At 42.5% G+C, this 17239-nt stretch overlaps 4 protein-coding genes across 5 annotated transcripts; 3 read left to right on the forward strand and 1 right to left on the reverse strand.

The window, feature by feature from the left end:
• The first annotated feature begins 5508 nt into the window (after window positions 1–5508).
• On the forward strand, window positions 5509–11487 carry LOC111603215 (uncharacterized protein CG7065). Its single transcript, XM_030223452.1, has 3 exons — window positions 5509–5926; window positions 6329–8439; window positions 9744–11487. Exons 2-3 carry the CDS (start codon window positions 6345–6347, stop codon window positions 11369–11371), a joined length of 3723 nt encoding a protein of 1240 aa, XP_030079312.1. The 5' UTR covers window positions 5509–5926; window positions 6329–6344; the 3' UTR covers window positions 11372–11487.
• An 802-nt stretch (window positions 11488–12289) lies between these two features.
• LOC111603154 (frataxin homolog, mitochondrial) lies at window positions 12290–13139 on the reverse strand. Of its 2 annotated transcripts, none has more exons than XM_023320632.1 (2): window positions 12664–12744; window positions 12290–12597 (listed from the first exon to the last, which is right to left on the reverse strand). In XM_023320632.1, the coding sequence occupies exons 1-2, from the start codon at window positions 12666–12668 to the stop codon at window positions 12345–12347; spliced, it is 258 nt and encodes an 85-aa protein (XP_023176400.1). In that variant the 5' UTR covers window positions 12669–12744; the 3' UTR covers window positions 12290–12344. The 2 variants fall into 2 exon arrangements, with proteins under 2 accessions (XP_023176400.1, XP_023176399.1); XM_023320631.2 differs by having other exon boundaries at window positions 12300–12611; window positions 12664–13139.
• Window positions 13140–13660: 521 nt separating this feature from the next.
• LOC111603107 (basic proline-rich protein) lies at window positions 13661–16256 on the forward strand. The gene has a single exon (XM_023320573.2). It carries the CDS (start codon window positions 13791–13793, stop codon window positions 15948–15950), a length of 2160 nt encoding a protein of 719 aa, XP_023176341.2. The 5' UTR covers window positions 13661–13790; the 3' UTR covers window positions 15951–16256.
• A 226-nt stretch (window positions 16257–16482) lies between these two features.
• LOC111603161 (protein CutA homolog) lies at window positions 16483–17170 on the forward strand. Its single transcript, XM_023320639.2, has one exon. The coding sequence runs from the start codon at window positions 16603–16605 to the stop codon at window positions 17155–17157; it is 555 nt and encodes a 184-aa protein (XP_023176407.1). The 5' UTR covers window positions 16483–16602; the 3' UTR covers window positions 17158–17170.
• The last annotated feature ends 69 nt before the right edge of the window (window positions 17171–17239 follow it).

Raw genomic sequence — 17239 nt, forward strand, 5'->3', positions numbered from 1 at the left:
CCCCCTCCCCTCCCTACTCACCCTTCGCTCTTTCCCTGCCCCTACCTCCTCCCTAACACGCTACTTGTGTGCCCTCCAACCCACCCCTTAGCAGCAGCAGCAGCAGCAGCGGCAGCGGTGGCAGCTTTATTTGCATATTTTGACTTTTATGCGGCAAAAATATTACTTACTGCGCTGCTGCCAGCAAACAAACAGCCCCTCCACAGCCCCCTCCACAGCCCCCTCCGACGTGGCCTACCCAACAGGTCACCCCTACTAAAACAGGGCAATGTTAATAAAGCGGCAGAGTATACAAAACAAAAAGCAGCAAAAAAAAAAAAAAAAACAAAAATATAAAAACGCCAAAAATTAAGGCAAAAAAAAACTTTTTTCCATTTGGCATGCTGCCCTTATACACGCCCATCCCGCCCCTGTACGTCTATGTACACTGCTTATATAAGTCGTCTGCAAAGTTTGAAATTCGGGGCTGCTTTATAACTCCATTGCAACATGTTGCATGTTTGAAATTGCCAAAAAGAAAATAAAGAAACAACAAAATACATAGATCAGTTATCTAAGCATGCAGCGACCCGATGTCCGACATACTCGTTAATACTTCTGAAACTTTTGTTTTTCTTCGCTTTGCCATAAGGCGCATAATTTGTTTTCCAACTTTTATGCGCTAATAGTAATACATTGATATTGCTGCCTTTGGGCCATATATCACTTTGAACTAACCTAAGTCTCCCTCTCTATCTTCGCTCATTTTGCTACTGCTGCTAAATCTAGTTTTAAATACGTTCTAAATTATGACTGGGTATTAGGGAGAGGGAAAAAACATTTGAAAACCACCTTTGAGCCATTTCAAATGATATATACTGTATTTATTTCAAATTAATAGTTTCCGAACAGCGTTGCCAGCTTGTTGCGAAAGTTATGGGATTCGCCACTACACAAAGATTATGGCTATAACTAAAAACCACAAAATAAAAAATACAAAAGGGAAGCACTGGGCGACAGCACTACGAATATGCGATACACTGACGAAGCGAATGGGAACTTTGGGGAGCTTTTATAGCAAAGCCTTATTTGCCTTCAATGCATAATGGAAGATATCTGATATATATATAAAAAAATATAGTCTGTAGTACTGCGATTCTAAGAGAATATATCGTCTGCCTCTTTCTGATAAAAGCGCATTGTCAGTTGCTTACTATCGATAAATATCGATGCATCGAATTGGCATTACTTGAATACCCTAAAAGCTAAAGCTCTGATATTGGCTCAGATAAATACTTGACATTCAAGAACATTGTAAATAATTTATGATTTAATACAATAACTGGAAAGGCATAGGATAACCAGGTATACTAAGTATAATATACTAGAGATTACATGTGCAGAAATTCAAGATATAGTTAAAATATATGTATTATAAATAAAAAGTATTATAAATAAAAATTTGATTTCTGTGCGTTGATTGCCATAGGACCATAGCCATAGAAGATCTTAGTACTACGATGCAAATGTTCTATTAAAATAAAGCTTATATTAAAGAAGTCATGGTATAAGAAGGAACTGCTAGATGGAGTATCAAAATCAAGCATTTCTTTTTTATATCAAATTGATATTAATTTTATTTAATTTATTTAAAATTAATTTTCATTTCATTTAATTTAAAACTACATTTTCAATTTATATATATATATATCCATATCCCATGATATAGAAACCAGCCTGATCAATGTCTTTGACAGATATATATAAATATGTTATATAAGACATATCAACTGATGTATCTTTAGCAAAGGGTCACATCATTTCTGACAGAATGGTAGTGCCCGATATGGTAAAAAAACGGAGAAGTGTAGAAGGGCTTTTGAAATTTATGCGCCCATTGCGAGCCATTTTGCAGTGCAGAACTTTTTAAAACAAAATTCCATTTTGCGGCTACCGCAATTGACTTTGTCGTTGGATGCCGGATGCCCAAGCCCCGTTACTCGCTGGTCCACTTAATGGCGCCCAACATGCAATGGCTGCGGATAGAGATGCGGGCCTTAGGCCGTCCGTCCGTTAGTCCGTTCCTCAGTCCGAGCGTCCGTCCGGCTTATTAAAAGCCGTTTTACACTAATACTAATTCATGGGCAAGCCGTTGCCCGTTTGTTTTTAGTTTGATTTACGCATTTTTGAAGGCATGCGACAAAAGTTTGAACTCGGACTGCAACTGGGAGTTAGAGTTGGACTTTTGGATTGGGAGCGAGAACAGCATCAGCAGCAGCAGCAGCAGCAGCTGCATATTCCCCTGGGTGATAAGTAGTTGTTGATGATGATGCACAATGAGCACATCCGGTCCAGCGAGGGGTGGCAATAATATGCATGTACAGCAGACACAATTTAGGGTTAAAAAATCAGAAGAAGAAGCTGAGCGAAAGTCAAAAACTCTTGATTCCCAAGCCAAACGACGAAACTATTTCTCAATCCGTGCGGCAACACAACGAATCCATTAAGAAAATTTCAAATTCTTAAAAATTAGCACTCGACAAATAAGAAAAGAAGAAGCAGCAGTTGAAGAGGTTTCCTATATGTAGATCGAGAGAGAGAGGGGAGATAGAGAGAGAGAGAGAGAGCGCGAGTAATTAATGGAATTTTTGAACTTTTAGTGCAAATGCTTCTTCAGTCTGCATAACACACGGCATTCATTTCATTTCATTTCGTTACATTTCGTTTCATTGATGGAAGTTGCGCTGCTTGGACTTGCCACGTTGCCACTTTGCCAGTTGCCACATGCCACATGGGCCGCAAAAAATAAATTTGTCGTCGTTGTTGCCGTTTTTGCAGTTAGCCCGAAATAGAGCAATTTGCATTATTCGCATTCGGGCAGAATTCGCTTAATGAATTGCACACAACTTGCCAAGAAATGTCTATCGAGACGTGGCGCAACGAGCAGCGGCTACAACACCAACAATAACTATAAAAATACAACAAAGCAACAATTACATCAATTGCATTCATGACGTACCTTCGAATACCCTATAAAATATGCGACACAGATGGTTGCTTGTACTGCAAATTTGCAAGTGAAATATGCATAAATGTAATATAAATAAATATAATATATATATATAAATATATATATATATAAATATAATATATATAAATATATAATATATATAAATATAGATATATGTATGGATCTTTATCTATTTAACAAAAAATCATTTTTCTATTTTATGTTTAAATTGCAAATTTAGATAATAAAAATATAAAATAAAATGTATTGAAAATAAAAATATATAAAAAAAATTTTCAAAAATGTAAACAAAAAATTTATCAAAACAAAATATTAAAAAATATATTTTTTAAAAATATATTACAACAAAATATTTTTTAAAATAAATTTAAAAAAAAAACATGCTTAAAAGAAGTATTAAAAAAACCTTCAAAATATATTTTTAAAAAATAAATGACTAAATATTTTAACTAAAAGATAAAAATAAAATATTCGAGTAAATATTTTAATTAACATATTTAAGAAATATAAGAACAAAATCATTTTTGACACATATATTTAAAAGAAATAAATAAAATTCATTAAAAATTAGTTTTAACAATTTATGAATAAATAATTAAATTAAAATTAATTTGTTTTTTCTTAATAAATTTATTTAATAAAAGTATTTAAAAGAACTTAAAATATAAAATATATAAATATTTAAATCAAAATACTTTTTTAAATATTTTTAATATTATTTTAATATTTTCCTGATGACCAATTTTATGCAATATTCTCCTATGTGTTTCAAACATATTTCCTATAATGCTGAAAAGCTTCAAACTTTTGCTGAAAAAACATAGAAGATTAAGATTAAGCTGATAATAGGAAGGAGGCGTTATCCTGAAAGTGGAAAGGAAATGGCTATGAAATGGCATTCTGTTTGAAAAAAAACTCTCATATTCTAGTTAAGTTGAAGCTGAAGTTGGATCGAAGCTAGGCCATAGCCGAAGGATTTTGTGAAGCTGATTCAAATTCGAAGTTTTTTAGATTTTAGATTTGGAACATATCAAATTTAACAATCAGATTTCCATGGTAGTTCATGTGCGTATTATAAAGCTAAACAAACTTCATGGAAATACTATAATGGACTTCGTGTAGAGCATGATCAAACGATGTGTCTGGGTGTCTGCCACTTTGTCTAAAGGAACATATTATGCGCATATATCACACACATCGGAGGCCGATTTCGAATACGAATTACGGATACGTATTTGAAGGGGTGTCACTGTCTTCCCTCTGTCTGTGTTAACTGTAATCGGAATGCGCTCATCTTCATCAGCGTGGCGGGCAAATGGACGGACGAACGGACGGAAGGACTTTTGAGTTTGGTTGAGCACGACGGCTTTGCCCCATGTTCATTCGCAATGTTAATGCAAAATAGCATTTGCATTCATGCCGATGTCGAAATGTCCCTTACCGCTGCTGCTGTGGCGGCGGCTGCTGCTGCTGCTGTTGCTGCTGCTGCTTCCCCCGTGTTTTCCGCTGGCCTAGGCGCAACCTCACCGCAGAGCCAACAGCTGTGCTGATTCGCAATTTTTCGTTGTCAAAAAAAAAATGGCCCATAACTCATGTCACCGTTGTGTTCATTAAATGCGAACTGAATGTCTGCCCACCCGTCTGGTCCTACTGCTGCTGATGCTTGTTGCACCAGTTCTACCAGCTTCACATTTTATTGTCTATGTGCGCATATGGTCAGCTCATTGTATAGTCGCTTATATTGCCATTATCATCATCATGTTGCGATTAATGCGGCCCTTCTCTATTCAGATATGGAATGTATGTACGTGATACATCTATCACAGCGCGCACGTCGCCTGCCGCGTTTCTTTTCGTCTTTATTTTTTGGGGTGGGTGTGAAATTGTTTTGGGACGTGGACTGTGGCACCCATTTGCCATTTGTCTGCCATGCTGGTGCTGGCTACCACCACACTTCATAATATACAAAAATGTAATTATATACGTACGTGTGTATGTATGAAGCATTAACGCATTTTCGAAAGCATTGCGAATTAAGCTGCAGCAAGTTTATCAAAATGTTGTAGGGCGATGATTACAAAGCAACATTTTGAGATATTGTCAGCAGCAGGTGTGGGCCACCCCACAGGCGAAGTCAATTGAAAACATGCGGCAGATTTCTTGTAATTGATTTATGTATACATGAATCAAGCACACCCTAATCCAGTCTTTCAATCAGGCACATATAATTCTTAGGAATTTCTTTATTATGTGTATGAACTATGATACTATTCTATTTAATATCTGTATATCATTAAATAATTATTTTATATACATGTATCTTTAAAATATAAATCTCTAAATTACCACTTATTTATTGCAATCGGTATGTAATTCAAATTCGTAGATTAGCCCGCCAACGTTGTTATTTTATCGAAATTGCAACCCATCGATAGTTTGCAAATCAACAATTATTGCCAAGGAATTACCAACACTGAGGCTTTTATGCGATATTTGACTACACTTGAATTACGTTCATTTTTATTCATTTCTATTCCTTAATTTTTTTTGTGCATGCTTCAATTATTTGGGAACAATAGTGAAAAAATATAGTGTTGCCAATACATTTGACATTATGCATATTGTAAGTGAACAACCATAACAAGCACTGTAAGTAAAGATATTTACAATAAATCGCTTTCCGTGGACCGTGCGAAACGACGTCGACGTTTTGTTGTGGTAAAAAATATATAAAAAAAGAAAAAAATAGCCGCTGCTTTGAAATTGTGCGTCTTTTGTATATGAATGTGTATTTGTGAGTGCGTGTGGTGTGTGCATACTTGTCTTGTTTCTTTTCGTGTCATAATCAGTGCATAACAAACATAGCCAGCTAGATAGTGCACCAAATCGAGGAAACACTGCCAAACTGAGGATCAGGTAATTTGCCAATCGGCTCTATTGTTTTGCTATTAGAGATGGGCGCGTGTCGCAAACTATATTCGATAAAGCATACAAAATTCATTGAACTCTAGGGGACAGGACACATGACGTATACATTCTCAATGAGCATTAAATTAATGAACTATGAAAAGACCGTTATGTTGCATATTATATTCAAGACACAAACGGCTGTTTGTCTGGATTTCGAATTTAATTAACTGTTTAAGTGTATGTCGCTCCACTAATCGCAGTAGTATACAACATGCAGTTTCCATGGCAATCGGATATCTTGTTGGGAGCCTAGTATAGAACCTTATTGAACTGCGCTTGTTTTCGCCTTACGACATGCGTCCAACTCTGCAACAAAGACACTAGACATTAATTACTCCCATTTTGCAGAGGTATTTAACAGGAGATGAGCTATTTAGGAAGCGAGCCGGTGCCGCCTGGATTTGAGGATGAAATGGCGCGAGCATCGGTGATACAGAAGCAAATTGATAGCTTTAAAAGTGGCTCTCTAATTGGTACCGAATACGTGGTGGAGCTGCACGAGAACGGCCAAGCGCATCCCGATTATTTTTGTGTGCTCTGCAACACGTGCAACGACAGCCGTTCCATATTCACACACTGGACCTCGCTGACCCACCGTACCAACTATCTGAAGACACATTTTCAAAAGGCCTTCGATAAGCTGCAGCAGCTGCGCCGCTCATCCAGCAATGCCAACGACTTGAGCACAGCCACAACAAAATTGGTTCAACTCATTGAGAAACATTATGGGCGCAGCATACACCATTTGGCTGTTGACGGCGAAGATTTTCGTCGCTTTCGTCCCAAAATTTGTTCACAGGTACGCGATCAGTTCCATTTCGATGAATGCGCCGGCGCCGATTTCGTGGACGAGGTGCGTCAAATAGTACTGGACCTGAAGCCCACGGATTCGCTCAAGGCGAAATTGAACCAAAATGATCGCAACGCTGAGCCCATGACAATAGCACTCGATGCCATTTCCAGCGATGACGATGATAATTTTGCTCTTAATGCATCACAGCAGATGCCAAAAAAGGCGCGCAAAAAACAGGACGAGCAACTGCCGGCATATCGTGCCGTAAATCGTTCACCGCCTGTGGGCAAAGATGTGGCGGCCATTGGCGGAAAGACTCCGTCATCGGCGAGTATCAAACAGCAGCTGCCCACACCCAAGGAGCTCTCATTGCAGGCATCGCATATAGCTCAGGAGCGCTACAAATGGGAGAAATTTCGCTGCCTGTTGGAGCTACAGCTGAAGCAGCTGCGCGACGAGACGGAGACGTATGAGTCGAATCCGGAGAAGCATCCCGATTATTCCGAAGAGTGGAAGCTGTTCTGGAATCGGCGCTATAAGCAGCTGCAAGAGGAAAAGAAATGTGATCCGAATAGCTACGACTACAAGCCCGAATGGATCACGTACTGGAAGGACAGGCGGGTCGAGCTGTTCAACATAGCCGTCAACAAGATCAAAAAGGAGCTAAAGGAGAAATTTAAGCTTGGCGATGAGGACGAAGAGAACACCAAGGAACTAATGGAGCGTTACAAAATACGCGTCAGCAGCCCCAAAAATAACGAAATTGGAGGAGCCGCCGCTTCAGGCGCTGGCGCCGGTGCTGGGCGTCACAAGAACAGCTATCGTGGCTCCAGTATTCGAGCGAGCAGCAGGTCTATTGGCAGCGATGCTGTCATTGATATCAGCGATGACGAACAGCAGCCACCAGCTGCACCATCGACACGCTCCAGTCGCCGTCCAAACTATGCACGCTCCGTGTCGCGCAGCTTGTCGCCCAAACGTGGCAGGCTGGTGCCGCCGCGCTTGGGTCGGCGTTCGCGCACACGATCACCCATGAACGCCAGACGGCGGCCACGTTCGCGCTCCAGATCGCGTTCTCCCCACCGGCGATCACGTTCGCCCTACAGTCGGGGCCGGGAGAGATCGTTGCATTCACGCGGCCACGACGACTACAGTGACAGGGGTCGCGAGAGAAGCGGTGAATACTATAGGGAGAGGAGCGACAGTTATCCGCGCTCCACGCGTACCTACGAGCCCATAGAGACATTCCGGGTGCTTGACTCACGTCTCTATCCGGAATATAGCCAACCCAGCCAGCGTTCCTCGTCGCCTTCGGGCACAATCATATCGAATACGGTCAAAGAACCGGAGCAAGTCGAAGAGCCAGAGGGTCCACTGACCGTGGTTAGTGTGCTGCGCATGCTATCCGCTTTAGAGGATCAGTTGGGCAGTCTGGGCCCCAAGGCACTAAATTTGCTAAGCAAGGCGCTGGCCATGGAGAAGATCAAGCCGAACGCTGCCGACGATTTGTTATTGAACGAGGACAATTGCGTCTTCATGGAGACCATCAAGGAGAAGCTAAAGGGTATACTCATTGCCGCAGTGCTCGACGATCCACAAAAAGTGCGCGTTGTGAAAAAGTTAATCAGCAATATAGCGACCATCATCTTCCAGGTGACCTCCAAAGGTAAGTTCCATACGATATCCAAAACAAATCCTTTCACTTTCCAGACGCCAGTCCGTAAGCCCGGGACGCGGGTAAGTATTGTGTTTGCTCGTTACCGGAATATGGCGTGCTGGGAAAGGTTGCTCAGACAGTTGCGCACAGTTGGGCTGAATATTTTTGCTGCCAAGAGCCGAGAAACCCGAGAATACGTGTCCCAATCCTCTTGGTGATGTGGAAATATTTAAGATCTTTTATGCCATCTGTTCGATTTACCTTGCCCTTGCTTTATATATACATGTGTAAGGAGTTGCAACTTTTAGTTTTCGCGTGACTTTCAATTTACGTTCGGGCTTCACTATGAATTATTGCCAATCGTCTTGAATTCTGTGTAATTCGGGAACTATGCTATAAGTAATTTTACTGTAAGTTATCATTAGCTATTGGTCCATGCCTATTATATATTCCTAATCAACATGCCTCTTCCAATTTGATCGATATTCGCACTAATAAACATCGATTACTGCGTTATCGATAACTCTTATATTAATAAAAGAAACCCAGTTCGTGGAAATGTTTCAAATTGATCCAAAATATTACGTCTGATTGATGTAATATATTCAAAAATCTTTCAAGAGCTTCTCGTTAGCTTGAGCTAAGAATTTTATAAGATAAATGTGGTTTTTAGCTGCTATATTTATCATATTGATAACGTTTTTTCGCATCATTTATTCCTTTTTTTTTTTTTGAACTGAAATATAAAATAAAATTTTAAAAAATGTTTAAATTTGAATTTGAATTTGAATTTGATGTCTTTAAAATATGAGGAAAAAACATGATTTAAAAAATTCGTAGAACAAGTTTGCATATAGTATATATCTGACGGTATTTGAACTATATGCAAACTGTACGTGATCCGTTAAGAGTTGCTATTTCGGGAGCATTGTGTGGGCTCTCTCTCTCGGTTCAGTGTTACGTTCCGCTTCAGCGTCCTTCAGGTTAGTGCTCAAAGTGTTTATAAAAATGGAAAATATTACAAAAGAAAAAAAAAAAAAGAAAAAAAAGGAAAAAAAACGAAAAAAAGGACAAACGTCCCGGTTAAGTGCCATGTCGCAATCAGCTGGAAGCGTCGCCTTCGCCTCATCTCTCAAGTATGAATTGTATGTAAGACATAAGTTAATTTGTTTTTGTATTTGCTTTTGATTTTGAACAAAGACAATTCAATTCGTAAACTCTGATTGCAATCGTAACTGTATTAATGTTGTTTTTATGTTGCTCCTTCCTTTTCACCCACGCAAAAAAAAACACACACACACACCATAAACCAGGTGTTCAAGAGGCGTCGCACCATGAGCCAAAGCACACGGATTTGGCCAAGAAGAAAGATTATCAGCTGCCCTTCGATAGGCAGCTCGTTTCGTCAAAGCTGGCCAGCGAACTGGTCATGAATGGCATGGACAACTTGAGCACCGATGATATGAGCAAATTGCTGCACTTCTTCACGCTGCTGGTGAAGACGAATCACAGCCGTCGCCTGAGCGACAGGAATAGCGGGCTCAGCTTTGCCGAGGTGCCGCTCCGCCTGGGACTGGCTACCAGTAAAAACAAGTACAATAGTGACGGCAATGAGGGCAGTGGCGTCGGCGGTGTGCTGGACATTGATATTTGTGAGCTGATGAAGGAGGTGGAGCATCAGCTGGCCAAGGAGGCCGGCAACGATTTGGCGCCCAAGACAATCGCCAGCGATAGCAACAGCATGGAATCGCTCACCGATTCCGATCTGCAGACGCTGCTGCAGAACTTCAAGTTTCTATCCAACGAGGAGCAGGTGCATCTCATTGGCCATCTGCGAAAGCTGGAGAAATTGGAGCCATCGCGCGTGGAGCGATTGCGCAAATACGTGAACATTGCCGAGCTGAGCAGCGATGGCGAATCGTGCAGCGATTATCTGTCTCGTGTCGTTGCCATCGGTCGACCTGGCTTGCATGAACGCGCTGCCAATAGCTGTCGCTTGCCACTTGGTAGTGGTGGTGGGGGTGTTGGTGTTGGTGGTGGCGGTGTTGGTGGCGGTGGTGTTGGTGCTGCTGTGGCTGCTGCAGCTCGTCGCAAGAGCATAGAGCGTGAGCTGTCCTCGGCGGCGAAGCTGCAGCGCCGCATTGAAGTTCGAAATTCGCCAAAATTCTTACTGGATGATGACGACGACGATGATTACAATTTCGATGATCTGGTGATGAAGGCCAACGATACGAATGGCAAGAAGAAGCCCACAACCCTGCTGCCCATAGTGCCGGCGGCAATGTCACCCAATGCGCTTACCTTCAAGCCGGCGGCTCCAAAGATTTCGCTGAAGGACACTGAGAACATAATTGCCAATCTGATGGGCACGCTGACCAACAATAGCAATCAGGCAAGCAGCGCTGCCAAATCACAGCAGCAGCACCAGCAGCAGCCGCAGCAGCAACAGCAACAGCAACAACACCATCAACAGCAGCAGCACCACCACCCGCAGCAGCAGCAGCATCAGCAAATGCGTAGTCATACACAGCAGCGGCAGCAGCAGCAACAGCAATCAGCGCAGCAGCCAACACAATTTAGCAGCAACAGTGGGGGGGAAGGTGGGAGCGGCGGCGGCAGCAGCAGCAGCAGTGGAGGAGGAACTGGCAATGGCAGTTACTATAACTATGGAGGCGATCAAATGTCTGGCGGCCCCAGCTATCCAAACGTGCCCCAACAGATGCCGCAACAACAGCAGCAGCAGCAGCAACCTTATAATATGGGAAACTTTAATGCATACGCAGCACCCGGCGGCGGCGGCGGCGGTGGTTATGCGGGTCAAATGAATCCCTGGGCCAATGGGCCGCCGCAGCCATTTAATAATATGCCGCCAAACTTTATGCCACAGCCGCCGCAGCAGCAGCCGCCGCACTACAATAACATATTCGGCCGACATCACTGAATGTGCCGCAACAAGCTCTGCCAATTTTGTATAAATAAATCAAAAATGCATAGTTTTTAAGCATTTTTTTTCGCCCCTAGCTGTAGAGCGCAAGTACAGCACACAGAATATATATATATATATATATATATATATATATATATATATATATATATATATAGTATATTTAATTCTGAATCCAAGTCAAAGCTGCACACGCAAATAAAGCCAATTTTTTTTTTGTTTCGCATTTGTACATAAATTGAATTAAAATGAATCGAATTTGGTTTAAAATAGTTTTAACTTTTGTTGTACGTATTAATTTAACTAGCCTAAGTGCAATACGCCAATTATGCTGCCGTTAGGCCTAGAAACTTGTCTTCCAGGGCTGCAGATCGTGGAGCGTCAGACTCCAGTGACATAGCCCATTGGATCTGTAGAATTTAAGATTTAGGTCAAATGAATTTGCCTCCGCTGCTAAGGAGCTTTAACTACATGCTACTCGCTGATCCTCTACTGCTGCAGCAATCTCTAATGTCCATGTCATTGAGCACGTTGCTGTCAATTGAAACTCTGAAGTACTTATTATATATATATATATATATTTGTCTATATCTTCTGGCTGCACAACTTGTCTATATTGTTATATATGTGTATATATATTTAAATCTTTGAAGGTATTGCCATTTACTACAAATTTTTAACTCAAAAACATTTCTTATAATCTGCGCACAAAGTGAAGAAATGTCTAAATAAATGGAATTTCTGTAAATATGTAAATTACTGTTTGAATCGGAAGAGACTGATACGATTGCTCCTCTCTGCAATTCTCAAAATAGGCTGAGAACTAGAGCAATCAAATTGATTTATAAATCTTTACTGGACACCTCCATGTGGTGGGTGGCTCCTTTAGCAAGTAAAAAACATAATTATTATAGTTTAGCTTTAAAAGTTTTTTGTTTTTCTTTTCATTTCAAATGAAATTTATAATTAATCAATGACCATTGCAATATGGGAGCTTCATGAAATCCACGGGTTGTTTGGTAACGATTTTTGTGATTTCCTGTTGAAGTACCTCATGAAGTGTTACGCCCGTATGCTTGTAGACCCAATGGCCATTGGCTTGGCCCGGTTGGACGACATAGTCAAAGCGCTTGGGTCCGGTTGTGGGCGAACTTAACCAGATTTGTTTGTTGGGCTTCTGCCGATTGATCACATACACGCCATTATCTGCACCCATATTAACACTGAGCACACCATCCTGCAAATATAAAAAGTCACTTTGAGCATCGGCATCGTGCAATCCCACCTACCCCATAGATCACGTCGGCGCCGGCTAGGTCCGTTGCGTTTTCAGTGAGCTCCTCAAAGTAGTCGGTTAGTGCGTGCAGTGTCTCGGAGCAGACGCGGTCATACGTTACGCTGTCTACAACATATTCCGGCTCCGTCTGGTTGCTGCAGTCGCGACTTAAATTTAATCTCTCCTTGCCGCTCGTATTGCTGCTGGGCTTGATTGCCGTCAAGGGTGTGAAATTGCGTGGCACAAGCAGTGCGATTTGTCTGTATCGGTCACCATTCTTAAGTGCTTCTACTGCGCGTAAAAATAAACGTATTCGATTCATTTGTAAAAGCCAAAAATACGAGTTTTATTTAAAAAACTAATTTTTTTTCTACTGCTTTCTACTAGTGTTGAAAGGCAACTGATTAAGTAAGAGCTTTAACAATTCCGGGTCTAAGTGGAAAAAAATACAATATGCTGATTGTTGCTCAAAAACGGCGGTTTTGTTTACAAAACATTGATATTTCTAAAATTCATAATTTGTTTAACTCATTACGTATAGGATTCACCGATGTTAGAGCTGATAAGTTCTGTTCAGAACAAGTTCACTTGAACGAGCAAATATGTGTTCCTTTCGAGCTTTCTTTTAATTCGTTATAATACACTTAAAGATAATTTAAGCTTAGATATTCAGTAAAAAAAATAATTTGTACAATTATTACTTCAAAAACTATATTCAACTTAAAAAATAATAGTAATAATAATAAAAATAAGGCAATATTAAGTATGTCATTTTAAATAATATATTTCTAATGATTCAATAAAAAATAAATACAAAATTTGTTTCTCTGTGTAAATGGAAAATTATAAGTGTAAATATATAAATAAATTATTTCATATTGGTTACACAACTTTAAAATAAAAAAAATCATTTGATCAAATTGAATCAAGTTTCAGTGCTGTAAAGCACACTAAAATGGCTCGATAACTATCGCCAAACGATTGTTGTGACGCGTTGTGTGTCATCTCCAATTTTCAGTATAGAGAAAAACCCATCAATGGCGTCCGCGTGAATTTACCTCTATTTTTTTTGTTGTTTTTACTTGAAATATATGCAAATTGCAATTCACTCTGAAAAGTTAAAAATATAACTATACATATATGTTACTAAACATGGCGCTGCCCAGCAACTACAAGCAAATCGCTGTTGGGGCACCAACAGGGCCGGCAACACCGCTACCCAGCGGCGGGGCCGGTGGCGGCGGCGGTGGCAGTGGTAGCAGCCGGTCGCGTTCCTCTGGCGGTGGCGCTGCTGGCGACAGAAATAAGGACCAGACGCCCATATTTACGCATAGTAATTACGGAAATCCTGCATTTACGCCACAGAAAGTGACCAAATCCTCGAGCAGCAAGACTCAAAGCGAATCGCGCTTACCAAAGCCACCGAAGCCACCAGAGAAACCCATATTGCCTTATATGCGCTACTCGAAGCGTGTGTGGGACAGCGTCAAGGCGCAGCATCCGGAACTGAAGTTATGGGAGCTGGGCAAAAAGATTGGCGTTATGTGGAAACAACTGAACGAAGACGAGCGAACCGAATATATAGACGAGTACGAGGTGGAGAAGCTGGAGTATGAGAAAGCATTAAAGGCATATCATCAGACGCCCGCATACCAAGCTTATATATCTGCCAAATCCAAGGTTAAACCTGAGGCAACCGATGTCCACGAGACACCATCGCGCGGCGGCGGCAGCAAAAGCCAGCACGAGCGGCGCATCGATATACAGCCAGCCGAAGATGAAGATGATCTGGATGAGGGATATACCGCCAAGCATATGGCCTATGCACGCTATCTGCGCAACCATCGCTTAATCAACGAGATCTTCTCAGAAGCTGTGGTGCCCGATGTGCGCTCTGTGGTAACCACACAGCGGATGCAAGTGCTCAAGCGCCAGGTTAGCTCGCTGACAATGCATCAGACCAAGCTGGAGGCCGAGCTGCAGCAGATGGAGGAAAAGTTTGAGGCGAAGAAACAACGAATGCTTGAGTCGAGCGATGCTTTTCAAGAGGAGCTCAAACGGCATTGCAAGCCCGCCGTGGACGAGGACACATTTCAGAAAATGGTGCATCGCATGTACGAGGATTTCAAGCGCGGCCAACGCATCGAAGAAGGGCCCAATCGCAAAGAGGATGCACCGCAACCGCAACAACCTCCACCGGCGCAACCGCCGGCGCCCGAAGCGAGTGTTGCTCCCAAACCCGAGCCAGTCAAGCCGCCCATTGTCGTAGCACCACCGCCGCCACAACCCGCGCCCGTGCATGAGCTGGCCAGCAAAACAGACCCGGAGCCCATGGATATTGAACCATCGCCAAAGCCATCAGTGCCACCGCCACCGCCGCCAACGAAGCATGACAAACTGGACTTGCCGCCGGTGCCGTTGAACGAACCCATCAAAGATACGCTGAAAGCTGCACCGCCAACAGTGGTGACTATGCCTGGCAAAGCGACTACTCCCACTGCAACACCTGCGGCAACACCACCACCGCCGCCGCTAAGCAATGAGCCACCAGCTACAACGCCTACGCCGCCGCCACCCCAACAGCAACCACCGCTGCCGCAAGCGGCAGCTGCAGCAGCTCCACAAATGCACCCACATGCGCATGTAGGTGGACCGCCGCCTCCACACATGCCACCGCACATGGCGCCACAACAGCAGCAGCAACCGCAACAACAGCCGCAGCAGCCACCGCCTGGCGGCATGCCCGGACTGCCGCCGCCGTTGCCACATATGGGCTATGCCAACTATGGTGGGCCCGGTCCTGGCCAGCACTCGCACACGCACTATTATCAGCCACAGTATGGCCCGCATTCGCGGCCACAGCCCTACTACACGCACCTGCCGACCTATCAGCCCTATTCGTCGCTGCACTTTACCAGCGCTCGAGAGCATGGTGGGGTCAATGCTCCACCTGGTGCGGCACAACAGCAACAGCCACCACCACCGCCACAGCAACAACAACAGCAGCAGCAACCACCACCACAGCAACCACCGCCGGGGCACATGCATGAAACGGCCCCAGGCCCGGCCACTGTTTATGGAGCACAACAGCCGCCGCCACCACAACCTCATACGCTGCCACAGCCGGCGACACAACCAGCGCCAGCATCAGCACCGCCCCCAACACCAACAGCAGTGCCACCCGGAGCACCAGCGGCTACACCACCGCCTGTGAGTGGAGCGCCCGCCTCACAGCCGCCGCCGTCAGCAGCGAATGATGCGGCAAACAAGCCTGAATCGGATAAGCACGAAACGGACTAGAGACACAAGGAACACCCAATGCGCTGAAATTTCGAGAAACACCTTTAAAACATGTATGCATACTCGATCCAATATCCAATCACTCGAATGTGCGCGTTGTAAACTAGACTCCCAATCAATGTACAGCGCACCGTAGTGAAGCAAAGAGAAGAAAAAAACATCATTTAGTCTTAAGCACAAAAACTATATTAAATAATTATACATTTCATATTTTTCTTTTTTTTTTATTGCATTTGTACGAAACTAATTCACTAATTTTTTACTTGAGTCACACATTATAACTATAAAAAGAAAACTATAAATACGTGCGGAAATAGATATTTTAGACAAGTTCTATGTAAAAAAAAAAAAATTAAAAAAACTTGCACGTTTATTTTTTTGTAATTTCAAGAATTCTAGTGTAGCATATGTTCAGAAACTTTAGCTCTCAGTTAGATATCAAATAAATATTAAGTAAATACAAATTTAAAATGAAAATATGGTGTTGAACGAATGAAACAAAATTTTAAATATGCCAATATGGCGTGTGTAAGCTCAGTTGTATCGATAGCTAACGAGAAAATCACTTTTCGATAGTCTGATTTCTTTTAAGTATCGCGTCAACTGTTGTTTTGTTTTCGCAGTGTTTCATTGGTCGAGCAAAGTGCATTTAATGCAGTATCTGAGAAAGGCAAGGTCGGTGCCCTGTCGTTGGGTACTTGCTCGCAATTTAATACTTGTGGCTGCTACTGCTGCCGTCACAAGCCGCACGGCCTTTGCGACAACTGCTTGCAATACGCCCAGCAATACCTCTACCATTGGCAACCAAAGTCAATATAATAAAATTAGCAATATGGATTCGGCTCCTGTTTATGAAGCCGGCAGTAGCTCTGTGGCATTTGTAACCACACCTGACAAGGAGTCTGCAAAGAAACTCGCACACGGCATCATCGAACGCAAATTAGCAGCCTGTGTGAATATTATACCACAAATCGAGTCAATCTATATGTGGGAAGGTAAAGTCAACGAGGATAACGAATATCTTATGATGATCAAGACACGCACTGCCCGCATCGATGAGCTGAGCAAGTTTGTACGGGAGAATCATCCATACAGCGTGGCGGAGGTAATATCGCTACCAATACAGGCTGGAAATGCACCGTATCTGAAGTGGATAAGCCAAACAGTACTGGACAGTAAAGAAAAAAGAGAAAACGAAAATGAATAAACGATTAAGCCCATTACGTTGAGACTAGGTGTTTTACTTTCGCCGCCATTGGCGGGCGTTGCCAGAGAGTATGTTGCACATT

This window comes from Drosophila hydei, unplaced genomic scaffold, assembly GCF_003285905.1.
Source record: "Drosophila hydei strain 15085-1641.00,03,60 unplaced genomic scaffold, DhydRS2 tig00000211-arrow-pilon, whole genome shotgun sequence".
In the NCBI taxonomy this organism is placed as follows: Eukaryota; Metazoa; Arthropoda; class Insecta; order Diptera; family Drosophilidae; genus Drosophila; species Drosophila hydei.